At 36.6% G+C, this 22655-nt stretch overlaps 2 protein-coding genes across 4 annotated transcripts in view; one reads left to right on the forward strand and one right to left on the reverse strand.

Annotated features, from left to right (window-relative positions):
* NF1 (neurofibromin 1) overlaps nucleotides 1-22655 on the reverse strand; it is a 100188-nt gene that overhangs the window by 23611 nt on the left and 53922 nt on the right. For 2 of the 3 annotated variants that reach the window (XM_040532549.1, XM_040532551.1), the window contains 9 exons: nucleotides 7339-7771; nucleotides 6780-7120; nucleotides 5842-6044; nucleotides 4690-4883; nucleotides 3065-3205; nucleotides 2564-2843; nucleotides 1198-1412; nucleotides 808-869; nucleotides 567-681 (listed from right to left, as the gene is read on the reverse strand). In XM_040532549.1, coding sequence (XP_040388483.1) covers nucleotides 567-681; nucleotides 808-869; nucleotides 1198-1412; nucleotides 2564-2843; nucleotides 3065-3205; nucleotides 4690-4883; nucleotides 5842-6044; nucleotides 6780-7120; nucleotides 7339-7771 — 1984 coding nt within the window. Of the gene's footprint in view, nucleotides 1-566; nucleotides 682-807; nucleotides 870-1197; nucleotides 1413-2563; nucleotides 2844-3064; nucleotides 3206-4689; nucleotides 4884-5841; nucleotides 6045-6779; nucleotides 7121-7338; nucleotides 7772-22655 lie in introns of those variants that run through there. The other variant, XR_005813981.1, reaches the window with a different exon arrangement.
* Nucleotides 8680-22454, forward strand: EVI2B (ecotropic viral integration site 2B). Its single transcript, XM_040532553.1, is given in 5 exon segments — nucleotides 8680-9129; nucleotides 11371-15149; nucleotides 16327-16628; nucleotides 16631-19452; nucleotides 20191-22454. Coding segments are annotated over 3 exon segments (924 nt in total). The 5' UTR covers nucleotides 8680-9129; nucleotides 11371-15141; the 3' UTR covers nucleotides 17245-19452; nucleotides 20191-22454.

Below are 22655 nucleotides of genomic sequence, written 5' to 3' on the forward strand. Positions count from 1 at the left end.
AATTAAATTTTATGTCCACGAACACTAATAAAGTACTTAAGGGAAACTTAGTTAGCAGGCTGTTTACCTCCAATAGAACACAACCTTATTTAGAAAATACGGGCATTATTACCAAGCTATGTAGCCCATTTCAAAGTTTTCTTACATAAATGTTATGCTTTCCATTGTATTTAGTTGTAACATACTAGATTATTAGCTTCCTTTAAAAAAAGGAACTTGTGAATAATGTGCATGCAGATAGATGCCTTATCAGAAAATTTCGCATTTATTTAAATACTGACTTTTCTGGATCAAATTTTAAGTGTCTCAAATTTTAAGCTCAATATTCAAAACTACTGTTACTCTAGAAATAGCAGCACTGATGAAACTTACTGCCACCAAATTAATTAAAAATAGAAAGCCAGGCCTACAAAGACTAAATTTCCAATCAGGTAGCTCTCTGTACAAGAATATGTTTGAAGAAATTATTTATTGTCAAATTATAATGAGTTCTATATTCGATGGGAAAATAAAAATTTTTAGTTATTTTATGAGTCACAAAGAAAAACAGATATAGACCTATATACCTTGCTCAGAATTCGGATTATTTGTTTTATTTGTCCATGAGAGACACGCTTACTTATACAGCCAAAGACAACAAGTGCTCTTGGCTGCAAGGATGGATTATATTGGAATGCAAACCTGTGAAGAAACAGAGTACACTATATTAAACAAATATACAACAAACAGGCTGTATAATGAAAAGTTGACAATTCTAAGTGTACTACACAGGCAGTAAGGGGTTATGTTTTGAGGTCTACAACATACTTTTGAGCTAGTTCAGTCCACTGGTCCAGCCACTTGCACGTTGGAATATCTCTCATACAAGCCTAAAAAAAATTATATTGTTTGAATACGTGTAACATGAAGAAAATGTATTATTTTCAGAGAATCATAGAATGGTTTGGGTTGGAAGGGACCTTAAAGATCATATAATTCCAACCCACCTGCCATGGGCAGGGACACCTTCCACTAGACCAGGTTGCTCAATTTTAATTCAGAATATTCAGTTATTTTAGGTTTCAGAAACTACTCAGCTACTTAGGCGTTCATTAACACATCATGGGAGGTACATCTCACTACACTGCTTGCCTGTAAAAAAGGGTAAGCAGTGCCATTCTCCTTTACGGATAATTACTTTTGTTTTGAACCACATACCTCCATGATCTCCAACAAAGCTTCAGTAACTGTTTCCAAAGAAGTCAGTGCAAAAGTCTCCCTCTCATAGGAACCAGGTGAAAACGACCTGTCTCGATAGCTGGAGCGGAAAGCTATCACTGCAGCTGATTTCACTTTGCTGATTCCAAACAGTAAATAAAACTTGGGCAGAGAAAACTCAGTCAAGCTCAGCCTTAAAACTTGCTTGGTCTCCTCTGTTGAATAAATTTTTACATATTAGACTTACAACAATGAAGTTCATTCCATATTTTAAACACACTTAGGCTCCCACGAATACACGAGTAGATAATCATCCTATGCACATTCAAACACCGTTTTCTTTGCTACTCATCTCAGAACAACTGTGGCCTGTCGCATGGACTGTTAAAACCACAGCCACCAGGAAGATGCAGTCTGAAAACAGGTAGAAAGAAACTTGTCTAAAGACCTGGTTCTCTGAGGCTTCTCCTCATATGCATTAGGAAAACAGAAACCTGGAGAGCTCATGGTTTGAAAGACCAACATTACTGTAAAGTTCAAACTGCGATCAAATTATGGTTTTGGCTTCGTTACTACAATTAACCCATTTAAATCAGAAGGAAACAAAGACGCTGCTATTAGCACTGAATATTTTTACAATTCTGAACTTTCATTTAATTTCAGTGTACTTCAAATTTACTGTTGGAAGGCTTGACTTTCTCTTTGTGTATCCTCGCAAAGCTTTTCTTTAAATATACATAGATATCTGTGTGGTGTGTGTACACGTCTATTCACATACTCACTCTGTCAATAACAGATATAAAATGGGCTTTCAGATACTTAAAGAACAAGATTACATAAACTTTTTATTTTTTTCTTCACAAAATCCAGCCTGGTTGTATACTGTACTTCTGTAATAAGAAATGACAGCTACATATTTGCTAGCATCAATTATTTTAGGACTGCTGAAACATAGCGGTATGCAAAATCCTTGCCATGTAATTTCACAATTTCCTTATGTAATTTATATCTTTGTTACTCCATTATGCAACCATTCAAAAGATGCACATCAGCCAGTTTTAGCACAGATACATTTTTTTCTTTAATCTTTATTACTGAAACTTACTGGTACGTACTTTCTTCCCTTTTTCAAAAACCCATTATACAATTTATATGTCACACCTGCTCTAAACCAGACAGTCATACTTTAACTTCATGCTCATAGTTATTGTAGCTCATATCCTCCATTCTGGTTTGTACACAAGCTTAATAGCAACACAGTATTTTCAAATTCTCAGAACATTTGAAAGAGAGAAAGATAACTCGAATATTTCTGAAACAAACTTAAGAAGCAATTGACTTAATCCAAAGTCTGATAAGAACTTACCGCTAAAGTGAAGCTGAGAACAAGTGCACAGAGAATGAATGATGTTGATGACAAGACCATGTGTAGAAGCTCTGAGAGAAAGGGGACCAGTGGCCACCAATAAAGTAACTACATGAAAGAGGTAGGGGAGATGGGCTGCCACATCCAGAGAATTGTTAAAGGAGAGCATCAGCATGTAACGTGCTAGAATAGCAATATCATCCCACATCAGGTGCTGTTCCAATGTAGGAGTTGGGGACAGACAAGTCTTATCGATTATTTTACACATTCTTCCAATTACCTGAAAATAAAGCAACCATTTTGTTTCAGTTAAAGAGCAGAGCTCAACCTTTCAGTAACAGCCATTACAAATTAACATTGGAATTATTCTATTGCTTGGAACCTGTTTTATGTTTTTTCATTATTTCCTGTACCGAGTCATCAGAAAGCATATCAGTGTCACATTACTATTTAAGGTGAAATTACTATATAAGAAGAAATTAAGGCAAGGAGGGAACTCACTTTGCTTGAAACCAACTTTACATTTCCAGAAGCAAGCGCTACTGCTGTGTCTGCCATAACCTCAGCTTTTATGGATCCTAAGCCCCCTGTGGCACTAGTCTTGATGAAACTGTCCAGAACTACATCAAGGAGATCTGTTATCTGTCAGAGAAAAATAATTCTTTGTTATTCCCAGTGTGGTTAACATAATTTTTCCACAGTAAATCGCCCTTTGTTTAAGCAATCATTATATTTTTTAGTTAAAGATATATAGCTACTGTACATTGAAGCTAAGGTTTTAATAATATGTTGTCTTTTTGGAAAGAAGCCTAATGTAAAGATCAGAAATATAAAGATGAATTCCATTAGGTTTTACTTCAAATCAAAATTCTTCACAACTTTGGAAGCACTATGATATGGTTTGTGTCTTACTTTTTTTTTTTTCCATTTTAAAGTATAACTATGCAGAAAATGCTGCATGTAATGAGAAGAAACCGGATATGAGGTGGAAAAAAACCACGCACTTCCAAGAAATAAGCAAGGTCCTACCTGCTAAAGATTTTGCTTAGAACACTCATCATGCATGAATACAGCAACCAGTAAAACACGTTTCTTCTTGTGGATGAAGAACCAAATCTGACTAAGTGCACTGAGAACTCTCTCTAAATGTAATATGCAAGCTAAGATTAAAAGCTATTTCAGTACTGGTTGAAATTCAGCTTTCACTGTATTATAAAAATTGGTTGAGATTCTGGATCAACAAAATCAACAATAAAATTCCCCACTGACTTCTGTGATTTTTTTCATTTTTTATTTCATGTTCTCCACATTTACCTGTTAATAGATTTTCATACTACACAATGGTCATATTCATCTCAGTGTGATTCAAACTTCCAAAATACATTGATTTTTATCAGTCCAACTGGACCAATCAAGAAACTACACTTATGCATCCATTTGACAGTTCTCACATTCTCCAAGAGCAACTTTGTGATGGTGCTGCATCAGTTCGGATGACAGTTAAAAAAAATAATAATAGTATGACAATGAGGAAGTCAGCTTGCTTGTGAACAAGCCTGGTCATGGCAAATAAAGCTGGTCTCATTTATCTGGACACTTATTTCATGAATGACACATGAAAACAGCCTTATTTTCATTTTTTTTTTACTTTGTGTGGAGAATAGGGACAGTATTTGGTAAGTATTCAACTAATAACCAACAGAACGATTGACGCTGCTAATTGTAATCAAAATGCTTCAGTTTTAAAAGTGCAAATAACAAAACAGAAGAAGTTCTTTCATCGCCTTAGGCCTAACATATCTGAATGCTAGCATTTGGTTCTATCCATTCAGTACCCACACATTCAGGAGTTTTGATGAAGTAATTACTACTAACACCAGATATTTCTAATTTTCAATTCTCAGTGCGGGCCAGGAACAGAGTACTAGAAGCAAGAGTTCAGAAACGGTTTTATGAAGTATTTTACAGAATGGAAACCTCAGAGAACTTGCTCATGACTCTCCACACAGCGGATATACTTAGGTCGTGCCAAGTTCCATTTTGTCTTTTTGCATTAATATTTAAGTGATTAAAAACTCTATAATTTTATTATAAACAAATTGCAAGAAATCATGCAGCATTTGTACCTGTCCAAGACTTCCCCATATCTTAGCCTGAATGGAAGGATACATCTGTTTTTCATTTATTGTCATTGTTATTAGCTTATCAAGAATAGCAGTGACTCGCTGGCGCTTAGCATCATCATTGTGTTTACAGAATCGGACCAGATTGGACAGCCAGGGAGTCATATACTCCAGACAAAGATGTTTCAGTTCAATACCTGAAATAAAAATTCACTTTGTAACAAAAAATCAGCACTGATCTCTATGCATAGGTAAATAATTATTTGTGAGCACCTTTCAGTTTTCTTCTAAAATAATTATTATCAGATTCGAGCAAATAATACTGGGCAAACAGACAAGCTTCAAAAAGAAACATACTATAACAACAACATCCAAGAAACATTTGTAAGAATCTGGCAAGATTTTGACATTTTAGTATCTTACTAAGAAGTGTGACATAGATGTGTACATTTAGGCACACAATAGGCAGACTATTGAAGATAACTTCTTTTTAATCTTGAGAATGTATTCTAAACAGCTTCCAACAGTATAGTCAGAACTGGTTTATGTCTATAAGAAAGGGATAACAAAAACAGCATAGCAGAATTTGATATCTCTCTCAACTGTAATCTATCTGAAAGGATTAAATTTGAAAGAAAGGACCACATAACTCTTTTGTCAATGTATCTGCTGGAGTTCAAAACCTCATGGACCTCTTTTTTTTTTTCCTGCAATGTTCTTACTCCTGGTGTATGAAACAAGTAATTTGTATTGTGATCTCTGAATTAATTTAATTGTCTAAATGAAGGAGATGTTTGGCGAAACTTGTTTTAACTTCAAAGTTAGAAAGGCAAGGCTTGGGTTTTTTTTTTTCTTTAAAAAAAAAAAAAAAGGATCTGCTTCATCACAAAGAGTACATTCAAACATACAAATCAAATTAATGTTTTTACTCCATCAGATACCACTCCAGTTCATGACACTGGCTTAGTATTACAGAACTTGGTTATTAAGAAATAGATAAGTAATTTTGAAAATATCTAAAACATCTCAAAGAAGCTTTTTTAATTTAAACTTACTGTGACTCAGCCACATTAGGATGCTTGTTAAACTTGACAGCTACCAGCTTAAATCTTTTCAAATTCATGGTTAGCATTGAGGAATACCAGTGTTACTTACTAGATTTGCTAAATCCAGAAATACACTCTTCCAAGAACTCTAAGGTAAGGTGTGGTTCATTAGCTGCAAGGGTCTTACTAATAGACACAATAAAGAGTGTGTTGTTGGCAGGAATACACAGACCTGAAGTTTCCAGTAACTGGCCCTCAATCTTTAAATTAAAGGTACAGGTTAAGGCACATAGAAGATTATAGGCAGCAGACCTGTAACAAAGCAAGCAGTGTGACTTGTAATAGTTTTCTTGTCTGTTTTAAAATATATACATTACACTAAAAGATCACAGTAATACCATTTTCAAAATCACATAAGCATTGATAATATCCAGTACTATATTTAAATCCTGAACTTCTTTCCTGCATCACTTAAGCTTTAGAGACAACATTACTTTGGACAAATAATTACATTACTACTTTTTTAAAACAACTTCTGATAAAGTTAAAGAGGATACTTGAAGAACTTTGTAATGGATTTCTCAGAAAGGCATTCAGTTCCAGGAAATTCTAGGTATTTCCAAGTGCACCTTAGCAACAGATTGCCAACAGCCTCAGAGGCTCCCATTGAACCAGGACCCAATTTGGAGACAGCCCTCTGACAACATCCAAGAGCTTGCTCTAAGAGGTACAGCTCCCAGTTATTAAACAAGAAGTTCAATACCATGAAAATCAAATGTACCTAGTAAGCCCATATTGCAAAGCATAAGTTTTTTCTCCCTCTTAAAGAGAAATTAAGCTACCTATACACCTTCAGTTACTCCACCACTACATATGCCTTTCTTCACCTATACAAAACGCAATCTTTGTTGATATTAATAAGTACATTTTGTAGAGCTGTGGTGAAAGCAAAATTGTGTTGTTCAAGAAAGATTTGCTAAAATTACGAAAATCTTGGAAGAAAATCACATTTTTATCAAAGTTGATATTAATTTAAAAGACCAGTACCGCAAACTGGGGTCTGAGCTTCCCAAGTTGAGCAGTGCTATGTTCAGTAGTGTTCCAGGGACATCCTTAGGGCGAATTTTAGTGTGCTGTGGGATGGAGTCTGGTTGCGACAGCTCCCACCGTGTCCGTATATGAATAATGGACCTCACAATGGCTTCACACTCTTGATGCATGAAAGTGAGTGGTGTGCCCTGGTTGGCAATTGTTAAGGTAAACTGATTCTCATCAACAAGACAGATTTCCTCAATTTCAGATGCGTAGTATATATCATTTAAAAACACTGTCTGTCCCAGGACTCTTGTACGCTCTGCTGATGTCACCTGCACAGCTGTTGATCCAACCTTAAAAAGAGAGAAGAAAAATGGTTCAGCACCTATTGTTAAAGAAACAAAGAGAGAAAAAAAGTCTGATATTTCTATTTTATGAAGATAAATATGTGAAATTGTAAGAAATTAAGTTGCGATTCTTCCATGAGACAAGAGAATTAAGACAGTAAAATCATACTCAAATTCTTATTGAAATATAACAGTTCACTAGGAACAGCATGAAGAAGACTTACTTTAATAGAAACTTTGGTGTCTTTATGAGCCAGTTTGAGAGCATTGTGAAATACTTTCAAGTCCTCTTCCAAAGCCAAGGTAGCTGCTGGGAGTTTCTGCTGGTCATGTTCAATGTGCTCTGCCAGCTTCCCCGGAGAGTCTATGAAAATAAGCCTTTTGCTTCCTTTCAAACCTGTCAGGAGTCTTTCATGGTATTTGGTGTATTCTCTGACCCAAGAATTACAGTTATAAATAAAAACTGCTGAGACATTTTCATAAGCAAAGCCTGGAAAAACTACAAACCATTTAGAAAGAAAGTCTGTTTTAAAACGATTACTGGGGCCAGCATGCGTGAGGTCCACTACAATTTCATATGGCTTTGCATAGTATGGCTTCAGAGTTAGCAGGACGTGGTATATCAGCAAATCTCCATTGATCTGACCAGTCTTGAACCTGTAAGAAAACAAGACAGACACTGTTTGGTTTGCCTTTTAAATCCACATCAAAACATTTTAGTAGTGTATCACACAGACTACAACACTAAAACAAACCGATCTTTCGCATAGTCCTAAAAATGTCAAACTCGAGCACTAATACGGGATTGACATCCATAGCCTAAATTCTGCCATGGCTCATGCGCCAACCAAGTTTAGAGCCCAATATGGTGAAGCCCCAGTTGGAGGTAACTCAACTTCATTTTGAAGTGCCACACAACCTACCACAGCCAGCAGTCTCTAGACAGACAGAGGTTCATTCAGGATCTCCAACAAGAGGAAAAATAAAACCCATGCTGGAGAGGAAGAGCTCATCGATCAGCTCGAAACTGTAAGAGTTGAGGGTTTCTTTAAAAATAGAAGTAAAATAGCAGTCCCGCAAACTCTTTTTACATTTATACAGATTCAAATTACATCTAATTTTATGTGTGGAAAAGATTTATTTCAATAGCCTTGATTAAGACTAATTAAACATCCATATACCATTTTTTCAAAGGGTCTCAGCTCATTTTATCTGCAATCTACTGCAGCACATAATGCACTCTAATGCTTGGTGGAGCGTTTCTAAGAACGATGGGTCCTCTGAGTAGCACAGAGGATTGGTCTATATAGTATTCAGGTACTATATAAAAATATTAACCACCTTTTGTTCTCATTTAATGAATTGCTGAACTCTATGAGACTTGGTTTAGGCAGATGTTCTGTCCAGTTCCCAGAGTTAGCATAGAAGATGGAATTCTACTATAAATAATTAATTATAAATCAAACTTACCAGTAGTTTTTGAACTTTTAAATACCTAGAGCTGTTTCCAACTGTTATTAACTCAACTCTTTCAAAGGAAGACAACAGCCTATAGAAAGAGCTAATTAATACTGTAAACACATACGTAGTTTTGATCACAGTGAGACACAGCTCTGGGTAACATTTGAGGTAAGCCACCTGAACATAAGATAACTAAGAAGATAAGCTTCATGAATGTTGAATATTTGTCTGCCTAAGACTTTTTCCTTGTGTTACTTCCTGTTGTTCGGAAAGCTAATTTGGGCAAGCTGGTGTTTCTCTGCCTCTAACATGTCATGGTATAGTTGTTACAAAAAGGAAGTGTGTCATCACTGTGGTTTTAGTTCCCTACTTAGAGTAAACGATATATAATTTCAGTTACAGATTTGCTTAAAAAATCCAGCCTTGTCTAAGTCTACTTGCTTGATGCTGACGGTCGTTTGCATCCTAAGAGCGAATATATGCACAAAGAAATCTTACTGTTAGAGGATTAAATATCTAAAGCACCAACCTTCTTTTGACTACGTCTTGGCAAGGTAAGTGCACATTTTCCTTCTATTTTAAAAGTTCTGCTTCAAGGTTTCTTAGATTTTGTAGAAAATCTTACGTAAAAGTTTTTATCTTTTTTATGTAAAAGATTTTAGTTTAGTTTAGTTTATCACATGTAACTCAAACAGTAACAATAAATAAAAGTATCATCTTTGACTGCTTTAAGGAAGCAACTGCATTTTTAGTAACATTAAAGGCTGTTCACAATCAGACTCCAATGAATGAACAGTGACAGCCACCACGTTGCTGCGTGGTTCCTACGCATTGCAGCTCTTACTGCATACTGACAGAAGACCCTACCAAAACCTAGACACAAAGGGTTGAGCTAAAAAAAAAAACAAAAAAAAAAAACCTATTTAATGATCAGTTCCTTTGCTCTTATGATTTTAAGAGAAATTCTTGACAACACCAGCCTGTTTATTTTCAAGAAAAGCACCTCTGGTCCAGACCATAAGTAACACTGGACTTCTCATGCTCTCGGAGGGTGCAGGCAGAGCTCTGTAATCCTCAGGCAGTAAGCACTGAGCTACATTTGTACCAGCAGCTGCACCTCAGTTCCGCACAGCATGCAGAAACTTCTTGTGAAATGTTTGTTTCTAAAAAAAACAACCAAACAAAAGGTTTTGCTGTTGCTGCTTTTATTCCTTTTTAAAGTATGTGAGGAGGCATTCTCCAGGCAACTGTTACCATATAGGTAACAAAATCTTTTACCTGAGCTGTAGCTGATTACTAAAATGGTTTCTAATTCCAATTTAACAATGAAGATTCATCTCAGAACAGAGTCTGGTTTTATGATTTAGTTGAACTGCAAAGAAAGATACATATATATTTTGCTGCTCATTTGCCATGTGAGGAGACACCCATTGTTTGTTCTCTGGCTACAGATCACGTCTATCACTTCTTTCACTTTCCTGGGGGACATCAGCAATACAAAGGACTGCCATTTGGATATTAAAAAGATAATCAAGTTCACCTCTCTGATTTTTGGGTGTGAATACGTTAAGTCCTTTGGTAGATATGATAACTTTTCCCTATGGCAAAGTAAACACTGTCTGGCATATTTCAAAATTACCTGAACTTAGAAGCATACAGATGTGCTTTGTTGTCTTTAAAGTACTATAAGAAGAAATGTATTTCTAAAAATAGCACTACTACTTTCAGTCATTCTTTAGAGTAGTTATATTTGAACAAGATGTAATATGTAACACTCAGAAAAAACACTTGGTTCTGTTAAAGCAGGTGAAAGAGACACACTGGACAGAATAAGCCTTACGCTCTGAAGGTGTCTCACAGGCAAAATTCAAGAAGCCTCAGCACTGAAGCAGTTCACTAATTTGTCTCATCTGTCACCATTATTTTGAGTTTATCATCTTAGTATCTGATTCATCTAAATATCAGTTTCCTGTTCTCCAGACAGATTCAACAGGTAAAGATTATAGTACAAATCTGAGTACTACACAAACGTAAAACAGAACATACTAATGGTAATATAATTTGCATAATCTCAGAAGTTATAAAGAAAATGTCACAATCTGAAGTATGTTTGTGAGGAATATGTTAGAAGTACACTTGTGATAGACAGCCTTTTGCATAATAAATCAGAAGAATTAGAGAATTAAGATTTTCCTAGGTATTTACAAAATGCTCCAGACAGCTGAGATAAGGAATACAAACAATTAAAATAAGTTACTGCTGTCATTTACAAGAACATTTTCAATTAAAGCTTTTCATTTGACCATCCGTATCAGCACGGTTACATTTCCCAAATTCAGGGGAACAAAGGAAAGAAAAAAGTGGTATTTTGTAAATTTTACATGGTGCCTCCCTTCACCATTTAAAAGCAGAAGTGATGAACTTACAGATCTAATGTGGTCAGCTTTAGAGAGGAGGAACTACTACAGTGTCTACATTCACACTTCACTGAGTACTTAGTAGAAAACACTTTCCTTTCACTACTTTGCCCCATGTTCGTTTTTTTAATCTTCACATACATTACATATAAACCTCCAACTGTCAGAATTTAACAGTTTAAGAGCTGAAGTTCAAGACCACCTATTCAGTGAGAATTCCAGCAGTTGAACGCTTCCTCCTACATGCAGTAAACATGAGGTCAAGTCAAAACACATTTTTGATCAAAAAGGCTGCTGGCTACTATTCCCTGAGAAGTCCGATTCAAACCTCTCAGAACCAGCACTGCTAAACTAATACCGTATTTTATTCTTTTGTAGGTGACTAAAGAGGAAGATGAAGACAAAGATACACAGTAAACCACATTTTGCGTTCCCTGTTGTGATAATTTTTGCTTTGTGTTTGCAAGTAAGTGCAAACCATGCTGAGTACCCCAGAGTTATAAATGAAACCTGGAATCCCATCAGCCAAAACATAAGAGAAGCCAATACAAATTCTCCTCCAACCATCAATTTCAACACAAAAACAATGACTACTGAAATGCAGACAGCCACCTCTCAGTCTCTCTCTTCAACAATGGGGCAAAACTCTTCAGTGTCTTCGTCTCCCAGAAGTGCTGTTTCTGCCGCTGGAGGACCTAAGAATACCAGCAAACCCAAGACTACACGGACAAACGAAATGTGAAGACAATAAGTCTCTTATACTGATTTGCTTCGTTATAATAGCAGTGCTTGTGCTCATCTGCACCTTCTTGTTTCTGTCAACAGTCATAATAGCAAACAAAATGTCTTATCTCAAAAAAGCTCAACAAGGAAAACGGAGGCCCAGAAGCAACGGCGATATTCTGGCTACCAACAGCTTATGGCCAACTGCAGCAGGAACGTGGCAGAAGATGCCTACGGAGGCAGCTGGAACTGACTTGATAATGCAAGAGTTACTAGCAGGGAGAGATGCTGCAATCCAAAGGAAAACCCAAGATCAAACTACTGAGAGAATCACTAGAACAGATAAACAAGAAAATGAAGAAATGAAGCACAAAAGCATTTTAAACAATTTTGTGGTTGAGATTTAAATCGGTCAGCTAAAAAAACCTCAGCTTTTACATTTTTTATTAATTAATATGATAAAAAATGATTAATATGAAACAAAAACTTAGCTTTCAAATAACAACCGGAATTGTAACACAGGAAAGCTAAACTCGCACCCTAGGGTTTTTCATTTTATGGTAGTGGGAATGCTGTAAAAATGTGTAGATCTAGGAGTAGGACTGCATTACAAAGCTTCTTATAAATAGCGCCAAGGTTGGTTTAACTCCTTTTGACCAGAAATCACAGCTGAAGTAGCCAAACAGGATAAAACAGAAGGACAGAAGTTTGTCCATTCTCAAAGACCATTGGGGGGAAAAAAGGAAAGGATGGTTAGTCTAATAAATACAGCATACTCTGAAGTGCCACACAGGCATATCCAGGTTGCTATTTTAAGAAAACGTAATTCAGTCACAACTTTGACACAATTACTGAAACAGAAACTAGTCTCTCAAAATGCTCCTTCCACTTTCTCCATCAAAAACTGTTTAAATCAGCTTAACTGTTTTTGAACCAGATTGAGAGCAATCATATTTATTGTTTTGACTTTGTGCATAAATATATGAAGTTTGTACTATATATTACAATATAAAAAGACTTCCATTTTGTTATCCTCAATAAACTATCATCATCATTTTTTAAATAAAGTATATGTTATTTCTCTAAGTCAAAATATTGTAAGAAATATTACACTAGACATTTTGGAATATCATATCACTATCACATCTGCTGAATGTTAGTAACAGTCTTCTCTGATACCTAGGCGTGATTTCTTACCTTGTGAAAACATCCATATGGAAAAACACTACATTTTGTCCTAGTGCAACCAATTAGAACATGACAAAAATTTCTTCAAGAGCAACCAATACTTTTAGTTATGTTATTCCCAGAGACCTGATTTTCCCATATATATTGGCAGATGCCTGCATCTAGCCTCAGTATAGAGGAGCTTTGTTATTTTAAGGAAACATGAGAAGCTTCTTTTCACAGGCTACCTCCTGGGTTAAAGATTTATTGCACCATGGGTATAGGTGTTAGAACTGAGTAACAACAAAGTTCTAAACTTCCTGTGCATCTGTAGTATCCTTGACACAAGAGATGGTTGTATGAGTTTGAAAGGATCAAGACTGAACACCAATTACTTAAATTCCACTACATCACCTATAAACCTACCTGGAAGGGCAAGTAAAGAAGCAACAGAGAAGAAAGACAACAGTATTATGGAAGTCAGGAGAGAAGATGTCAAAAAATAAAAAATAAATTGCCTGTGTCAAAGGTAGTTGGTAAGGAAGATAAAGCTGGAAAAAGTTTGAAAGCTTAGCTCAGAAGTAGGAGTCATTAGAAAATAGACTTCAATGAAGATGGAAAATAAAACTACAGGGAGAATTCAAATGCATCTACTGTAAGGCATATATTCAGACCTTAGATCTCAAAGGGAGAAGGTGCAACACAGCACGCAGGTAGGATGGGGGGATAGGATATCGTGTCTCACATTTCTAAAACATGAGGGGAGAGCACAAGAAAAGAATTAAGGACAAATTGTGACACATTGGTGATGACAGCTTAGTATTTAGAGGAGACGAATCAACAACATCTCACATTTGTGACAGAAAGAGAGTTAAAGGGCAGGGTAGGGAGATGCTGCATTACAGTTGCCTTTTTCTTCCCCAAAATGACCATAAGCACATGAGGCAACAGCAGAGGCACTGCAAGTACTAAAAATGAATCTGGGATAGCAGATGTGGGAATCTAACCTGGTGTAAAACTTGTCACAGCTAAGAAGATAACAGAACTAAAAAAAGGAGTATGAATCTGTAGGAGAATTAGCCAGCCTGGATCAGGAACACAGTAAGTTGCTAGCAGAAAGCAGATAAAAAGGGTGAAACAACACTGTCATAAATAAAATAAAAAAGGAAAAAAAGGAAAGAATCACGATCCTATCAGTGGAAAGAAGGAAAAGAAATAATAATGAGGGTGTGATCCGTGGCTGAAGACAGGTGGAGACTGTGATGAGTGAAGGGAATGTAGATGAGAAGAAGGACTCAAGAAACTGTGAGTTATTATGTCAGTACGGGATCAGGATTTGTCTGTGCTGCAGGAGTAGGGAGAGACTGAAAAAGAGCCAGTGCAACCAGAAGAGAAGCACAGCACATACAGGAAATGAAGAAGCTGCAGAATGAGGACATGGCACTAGCTACTGTTGTAGGCACAAGAATACACTTGCAAAATGCTGTGAGGACATTTCTGCAGGTTTCTTTTGCCACACAGCCTTTCTAGGCAAAAATGCTTAAGGAGACAAAAAATACAAAGTAGTCTGGGTTGCACTAAGGGATGCGGACAAAGAGACAGTGGGAAAACAACTGCTCAGAGAGCACCGTCCCCCTTTAATGGCAACAGCAAGTACCAAAGTTGTCCAGACAGAATAATAATGTGGGGAAGAGGAGGCAGGGGGAAGGGTAAAATCTATAGTTATCCGCCTTTTAAAACAACTACGCACATGAAGATGTGTAAGCAAGCCAGTATCTTGTGATCAGATGGCTCTCTATGACTCACTGCAATGAACCTAAGGTTGCTTTTCCATTAATAATCATGACAGTTCATCAAAACCACCATCAAAATTATATCTGTAAAAATAAAATCCAAACCTACCTCTATGTCAATCAAAAATTTTATAACTATTTTCAAAGACAGGAAACCAAGCATTTATTAATTTCTTCATAATAGACACGACTCAATAAAAGCCACAAGCACGTAAATATTTAAGTTTTATCAAATCATCAGAGCTGAAAAGTTTGCTCTTAAATCATGCAAACCTTGAGCTAAGCTTCTTAGTAATCTCCCTACTCTTGGCACTTCCTGCAGCAAGTGTTGGTAAACTTCCTCTTCAGCTGCAGAAACTTGCTTCAATGTGAGAAAAGCCATTTTAAAACTGCTCGGCTTTCAGCACACAGTCCGTCTTTCTAAGGCTTCAAACAAAAAATAAGATGCTTGCTTGATAAACCATAAATGTCAAGGTAAGAATCAACTTCAAGTTGTCACTGCTTAATATTTGCATTATTTGTTTTTAAAGAAACTGCGTGCAGTGCTTTGTAAGCACTTTGTAGGTTTCTGACATAGTCAAAGCTCTTGTAGAATGTCTCTATCTTACAAGCATTATCTCAGTCCTAAAATGTTGTTACTATGAATTATCATGAACTCTGTATGTATTATTTGACTGTATTTTGAAAAGAGGGAAGCAAAAGAAAATGAAATAGCATCATTTTTATCTGTTATGAATTTTATACAGTTTAGATTATATGGTTCTCTAGAAGCATTAAACGCATAAAATTAAATTTCAGGTGCAGTAGTAATGCATACTGATTTTCTGGAGACCGTTTCACATGACTAGTATAATAATAATAAATTAGATCAAAATGCACGAAAGTAATTTCAGATTAAAAAAATCACTATATAGTGGCTGTATTTTACATGATTTGTCTCATACAGAGACATTCAGAGACCTGAACTCTAAACAGTACAGGGAAAAAAGTGTTTGATCCCAAACACTTAACATTAACACAATCCCCGTCATTACAAAAATGTTCCACATGCAGGAATTTATACTAAAACAATCTGAGCACGTTTGAGTGATGTTCCATTACAGTAGCAGTATTTGGAAACTTTAAAAAAATATTACACTCTAACTGCAGAAGTGAGGCAAGAACAGGAAATAAAAGTAACAGAACTGTTAACAGCTTTTAACTCAGGCTTGGCTTGTCTCTTTCAATCTTTAAGGTATAAAACAAGACAATTTTCTTTGCTTTTGTGACAATACTGTTTGTCAATACTTCTGCGAGTGTTTCATATTTTGTTTTGCATCCATAACCATTTAGGTGAATGATTAAAGTTATTTTGAACCATACTTCAGACTTCTTTCCCCAATGCCTTTTTCTGATAATGTGAAAAAAATAATAATTATGACATTCTCTTTAAAGTTGCTTAACTTCAAACGATCAGTAATACTGAAAATCTGTCTGCTGCTTGTAAAATCAGTGACAAACCTGCTGGTTATACAAATGGCAACAGGCATGAAAGTTCAAACAGTGAGTCTAATATTATTTTTATACTACGTATAACATAACATTGTCTGCTGCCTGTAAAGTGGTACTTCAAAAGTTCAATTTAGCATGTTCTACTTTATTTCTGATGTAGGAGAGGACGCATTTCAATAGACTGCAGGGAAATGGTGCGCAGCCAAATAATACTGGTTCTTATCTCTGGAGAAATCTGGAAATCGCTTTCTACCGAAACACCCTCAGATGTTTCCATGAGTGAAAGAAATGTATATACCAGTACCAGGAGTCCAACAAAAAACAGATTTACTACGTATCGATTGCAAACAACCGGACCCAGTCTGCACACGTTTGGCAGAGCACTGACTGCTGTGATGACAACACCTCGCCCGACTGGAATATGCAAAGAGCCTAGCAATGAAAGCCTAGCAGCAATGATAATTGCCTAATTTTGGTTAGTATGATAATTGCTATTATTGTGATTATTCTGTGGAAGTGCTGCAAAAGGCCCCTTCTAGTCAATTCAAACTGGGCTGGTCGTTCTCCGTTTGCAGATGGAGACACACCAGATATCTTTATGGACTCTGGCCAGGCTACCAAGCGTTCATCGGTTTTATCTGTGTTGCCTTGGAAATTTAGAGAAGATACACACTTCCAGCATGACCTTATCACGTCAGAGAAACCATCCAACTGCACCACCAGTCATGAAAGCAGCCAACTGCCTCCACCAGCAGAAGACTGCTCTGCAGCCAGTATCTCCGTTTCCAGCGCCGCTGCACCGCCCGTCTCAGACGCAGCAAGCTGCACAGCTGGCTCGTGTCCTCACCCCTCTTCCGGGTCCTCTGACCTGCCACCTCCACCTGACTGGCTCAGGGAACCAACTGAGGATCACAGTTTGGATCCCAGTAAACAAGAAGAACTTCACTCAGAAATAAAGGAACAATTTCCCCCCCCTCCTGAGCTAATCATTTAAGAGATTCATGAATCACTGCCACAGCCAGAACACCCTCCACAGATGGCCAAAATCACTTTCCAACATGCTTCTCATTTTTCTTAAATGAAGCATTCTTCAAATAACTGAACAATGGAGAAGTTGCCACAAGCAGGAACAACCAAACCACAGCATGAGCAATGGTTCCCCAGCACTTACTGACTTCAGCTTTCATAGAAGGGAACAACTTAGTTCTGCCCAAAACAAATCATGCCAAAATACAATACAGATGGAGCCCACTGCAAAGACAAGTAGCAACTCCAGATTTTGGAGACTATGGAAAACAGCATGCATACCTTTGTGTGTCAGCACATACATATACATAGCATACAGATGGACACGGAGCTTTCAAGAAACAGTATGAGCTTTAGAGGTACTCAGAGCTTCTAACAACTGTTTGTCCTATTAGGCTGTACAAGTGAATGCAATGAATTCAAGCTAATTTTAATAAAGCTTTCTAATTCAAAGATGTTTTGGTCGCTTAAAGCAAAACAGAGAATTTTCTTAGATACAAAGCTTCCAATGCAGAACAAAATCCGAATGCTTTGACATGCATACATATCGGCTATCTTTCATAAAAAGGTCTATTTTCTGCATATGACTGAAGACTACTTGGTAACAGCGGTTGACAGGCGTTTGAAATAAATCCTCATAACAGCCATCAGTTGCTCTTCATTTATAGAAAGGAGATTTCCTCCAGATCAAATATTGCCAAAATATTTAGTGATATAAAATCTCTAGTCACTACATACTATTTTTTGGTAACACAGAGAATAATAGTGAAAGTAAAGTAGTCACAAAAGAGCTGAAACAGTTCCAAGCACATGAAGAACAAGCATGAAAAAGCCTTCTTTTACCTAGGCACTTTTGATTTCTGTGGCTAAATAGAAACAGTTCACAGAACACCCAAGGCAAATAACTATCAGAATGAGTTGTGCACATTTACTTATCTCCTTTAAAGCAGTCTTTTCAGAAAAGATTCAATCTTATTTATATAAACTTCAAAAATTGATTTATGGTTGTCTAGATGCCAGATGCCTTTTAACTCCAAATGCTTAAGCATTTTAGAGGTTCCTTTCTGGGTCCTGACTACAAGAGAAGCTTGCTGCCCTGTCTAGAACCATGCATTTTAATATGCTATTTGATGGGAAGTTGAAAGATGGTCTCAAAGGTAAATTAAAAAATAGATATATTTTGCTGGTATCAAATGCTTAAATTTATAGAAAGAAGCTGCCAGATGCTGAAGCTAGGTTTCCACGACATCTCTGCAAAGAGGCAAAGAGCTTGCAGTCTTGAGTTTGTTGGAAGAGGGAATATATTTGTATGCATTATGCAGACCACTTGTTTGCACATATAACAACAAATTTCAAATTATTTAAATTACCACTAAAAAATAAGTCTTAAGATGTGCATATGCAATTCTATGCTGATGTGGGTACAATGGGCACAGGAAAAGATATTTACAATTATTTTCCTTATTGTTTGTATAAGATGTATACATCTGTGTGCCTGAAGAACAGCTTTCCAGTTGCTCAGAGACTTCTGTAAGGCTTGTTGCACTAAATGATGTTAAAAGTAACAGCATTATAAACAATATATATACTCTTACGATATTGTTTGGAGAAATGCAGATAAAGATGTCCTAGAGAAAGCAGTTAAATTCTACAATCTGGGCTATATTATACCTGACAATACAGGGACAACCTGACCTGAGCAGCAGCAAACTGAGCATTTTAAAATTATGAAAAGATATCCTAGCAGTGTTGCTTAAGAAAGCTCAAGATAGGAAGCCTAAATTAACATTAACCTTTACTACAGAAGCAGAGATGAAATGAAGGTAAAAAAGAACACAGCTTGCATGACTTTTTAAATGGGAACATTTAAATGGACTCATAGGTTAAGCTAAAATAGCCCACCAAAATTCCACTCAGTACTGTTTACTTAGGTAATCTTACATACTATATTATGATGCATTAACATGACTAAAAAAATATAGTTAGGGAGAAGTTAACTAAGTCAAATTACAAAAGCCAACTATTTTATTGAATATGCACGCTTTGCAATAAATTTGAGTCAGCACCAATGACAGCTCTGCAGTCCTCCAGTGTAGTACAGATCAGGTGGTTGCAGAGCCCCAGCTAGCAGCAATACGATGCAGCTGAAGAGGCAAGCACAATCCACAGACAGCAACTGTAGCTACTCTCTAGAACAAGACGACCTCTAAGCTTAAATCTTTCACAGAAATGATGTGCTGATATTGCAGAAGAGATTACGGTAAGTTTGCATTTTTTGTTTTTAATCACAAAAACCTACTACAAATTTAGAGATAGAAATAAGAACAAAATTATTAGTTGATGACAGATGCTTGCACCAGAAATTTGCTGCAGTGTCAGAGATTTCTTACTAACATTAAATCAGCTTCAAACATGTGTTAGCAGCTTTGAGAATGTAACTGACGTGATAATACAGAAAAATAGCAATATGCATGTTACCATGAATACAGAATTTGGTTTTCAAACTAAATTTCTAACAATTTAAAATGTATTTTAACCAATTCTACTTAAGCAAATAGCATGCATGTATGGGGGGGACTGCTACATTACTGCAGAGATTTGTGAAGCAGATCCAGTTGACAGCCATTTTTTCATCTTGTATAAAAGAACACATTATTCCAAACATAATATAGGCTTGAAATCACTAAAAACAAGAAGCAGACATTGTATAACATTTGGAAGAGACTTGAATTTTCGGAAGAAAGCCCTCATTTGAGCTTGATGGGGAAAGGGAGATGAAAAAACAAGTCTCATTCTGCCAGACAACATGACAGTCTATGAAGGGATGCTTTGTAAAGTCTCTCTTGAACAATTATAAAAAGGACCGTGCCACAAAGGGGTTTATTGATATTTTTACTTAATCTCTGCTGCAACTAATCATTGCAAAGACAGCCCTTATAAATAAATAAAATATATTACATAGATTTAAAGGGTGTCATTTTGGTATATTTATTTTTAGGGAGCAATGGAACACCAGATATTGAAAGCATCTACCTGTCTGCTGGTCCTTCTGTTATTCATACCCACTGTTTTGGTTATCTGTCCTTCTAACTGTACATGCTCAGGAAACAACAGGAATGTGGACTGTTCAGGCAGAAACTTAACTGTACTGCCACATGGACTTCAAGACAACATTACATATTTAAATCTGTCCTTTAACCAGTTCGTAGATCTTGATCATCAGCTGACAAGATTCACCAACTTGAGGACCCTTGATATTTCAAATAATTGGCTCAAGAATATTCCTGCTCATCTGCCCAAGTCCTTGTGGGAATTATATGCCATAAATAACAACATTAAAGTTCTTCAGAAACTTGACACAGCTTACCAGTGGAATCTTAAAGTGCTTGATGTTTCTAGGAACATGGTGGAAAGAGCTGTTCTCATCAACAACACACTGAGCAGTCTCAAGTTTCTCAACCTCAGTAGCAACAAACTTTGGACAGTTCCAACCAATATGCCCTACAACATAGAGACAGTGGATCTATCCAGTAATTTCTTGTCCCAGATACTTCCAGGAACACTGGTGAGATTACAGCACCTTACAAGCCTCTACCTACACAACAACAAGTTCACATACATTCCTGACAAAGCTTTTGACCAGCTCTTTCAGCTACAAGTAGTAACACTATATAACAACCCCTGGTCCTGCAGTGATAAACAAAACATCCCATATTTACTAAAATGGGTGCAGGGAACCACCGCCAGCGTCATAGGGGCTCCCTGTGCTAACGAATCTGTGCTTTGGGTGAACGCCACGCCAGCTGCAGCTGCTCCCACAGTTCCAGCCACTAACCACATGATTAAAGGAATAAAGGCAGCAGACAAAGCTGCTTCTCCAGTGGCAACTGAACCATCCCAAATGACAAAAATGCATAAACAATTTAAAGCTAAGGAAGTTACTACCTTGGCTACCTTAGGCCAAACTGTACTGTTTACGAGCACAGACCGGCCACTGCTCCTCTATCCAGAAGACCTGACAACTAGGAAGGTTAGCTCTTACGAAGCAGCAGCCACACACACAATCTACATTAAAGATTCAACTGACATGAACTCAAGCCTGACCCATCCAACAGGATCATCCACTACTCCCATGACTCTAAGTATCACCAGCGGAATGCCAACAAACTACTCAAAAATGCCTCAAAGCACAACTGCTACCTTAAGGAGAGAGGAATCCACCACAAGTATTTTAAACACTGATGTGCCCTCCAAAGCAAGTATCTGTGAGGTATATTTGTTTTACGCTGTAATGCTTAATGCAGTGGCAATGTTTATTGGCTAGGGGCTTGTATTCTTGTGAGAAGTATTGAGCTTATTCCTGTGATACATAGCTGGAGGTAAGACATCCAGGTCAAATAATTACTCAAAATACAAAAAATTTGAAGTTCTGACTGATCTAAAGAAGATAACAGTTCTTAAAAGAAGTGCACACTAATGTCTGGATACTAAGCTGCTACTTATTTTAATGTCTTAATTGAGTAAAACTAACCTATGATTTTGTTTTTAAAAATGTGCTTATTTTGTATTTAAATTTTTAATTTTACTTGCACAGAATAAAACATCAGAATTTTAAGTACTGATTTTATGTATGATTTTGTCATAAACAACTGGAAAAAATAGAAGTCTTGTATCATATCTGCATTGTCTTGCTTGACTTGCCGATGAGCAATCCTTGTAATATAGCAGCACAGATTCTTTGTTATGATGACATGCATAAGGAAGGGAAAAATAAAGAAACTAAACCTAGCTGTTGCACTAATCAGAAGTTATTCCTGAGAAAAATTGCTAGCATGTGTATCTATGTTTGCTTCATATGTATTAGCATATTTTAAATACGAAGAACAACAGTTTTGAATTTAGGAATTAAATATGACAATGCAATGATGTCTATATAAGAGAGGGTAAACTGAGAAGCCAACGTGGTCCAACTTCAGCATGGGAAAAATGGTAGGGGCTGATACCTCTTTTTGCTCTGTCTTGACTTAGAGACTGCAGGCAAGTTATTTCTCGCTCTCCATACTTTAAAAAAAAGATAGAAGTAGAGGAAAACACAAGATGTTCAATGCCATGACACTCTCCAACAAGGAACTTACCTACACAAATTAACAAAATTGACCACTCAGTTGCAATCAAAAATCTGAAATATCTGTCACTATGCTACGCTTCAAAGAATGCTGCAATTCAGCCAGAGTGTTTCGAACTACTTTTTAAACACTGAAACAAGATATCAGCCAATTTCTAATGCAAGTTATGTAACATACATCAACTAAGCAATTAGTTTAACAGCTGTCATTTAAACAATCCTTGAATGCTTTGACTTAAAAAAATAATTAAATCCATGGCATTGAACATGCCCAAATCCTTGCCTTACAATGATGAGCACGAATGCTATTCTCCTTGACATATGCACCATCAATGAGT

The sequence above is a fragment of the Cygnus olor genome, chromosome 20, assembly GCF_009769625.2.
Source record: "Cygnus olor isolate bCygOlo1 chromosome 20, bCygOlo1.pri.v2, whole genome shotgun sequence".
NCBI lineage: Eukaryota > Metazoa > Chordata > Aves > Anseriformes > Anatidae > Cygnus > Cygnus olor.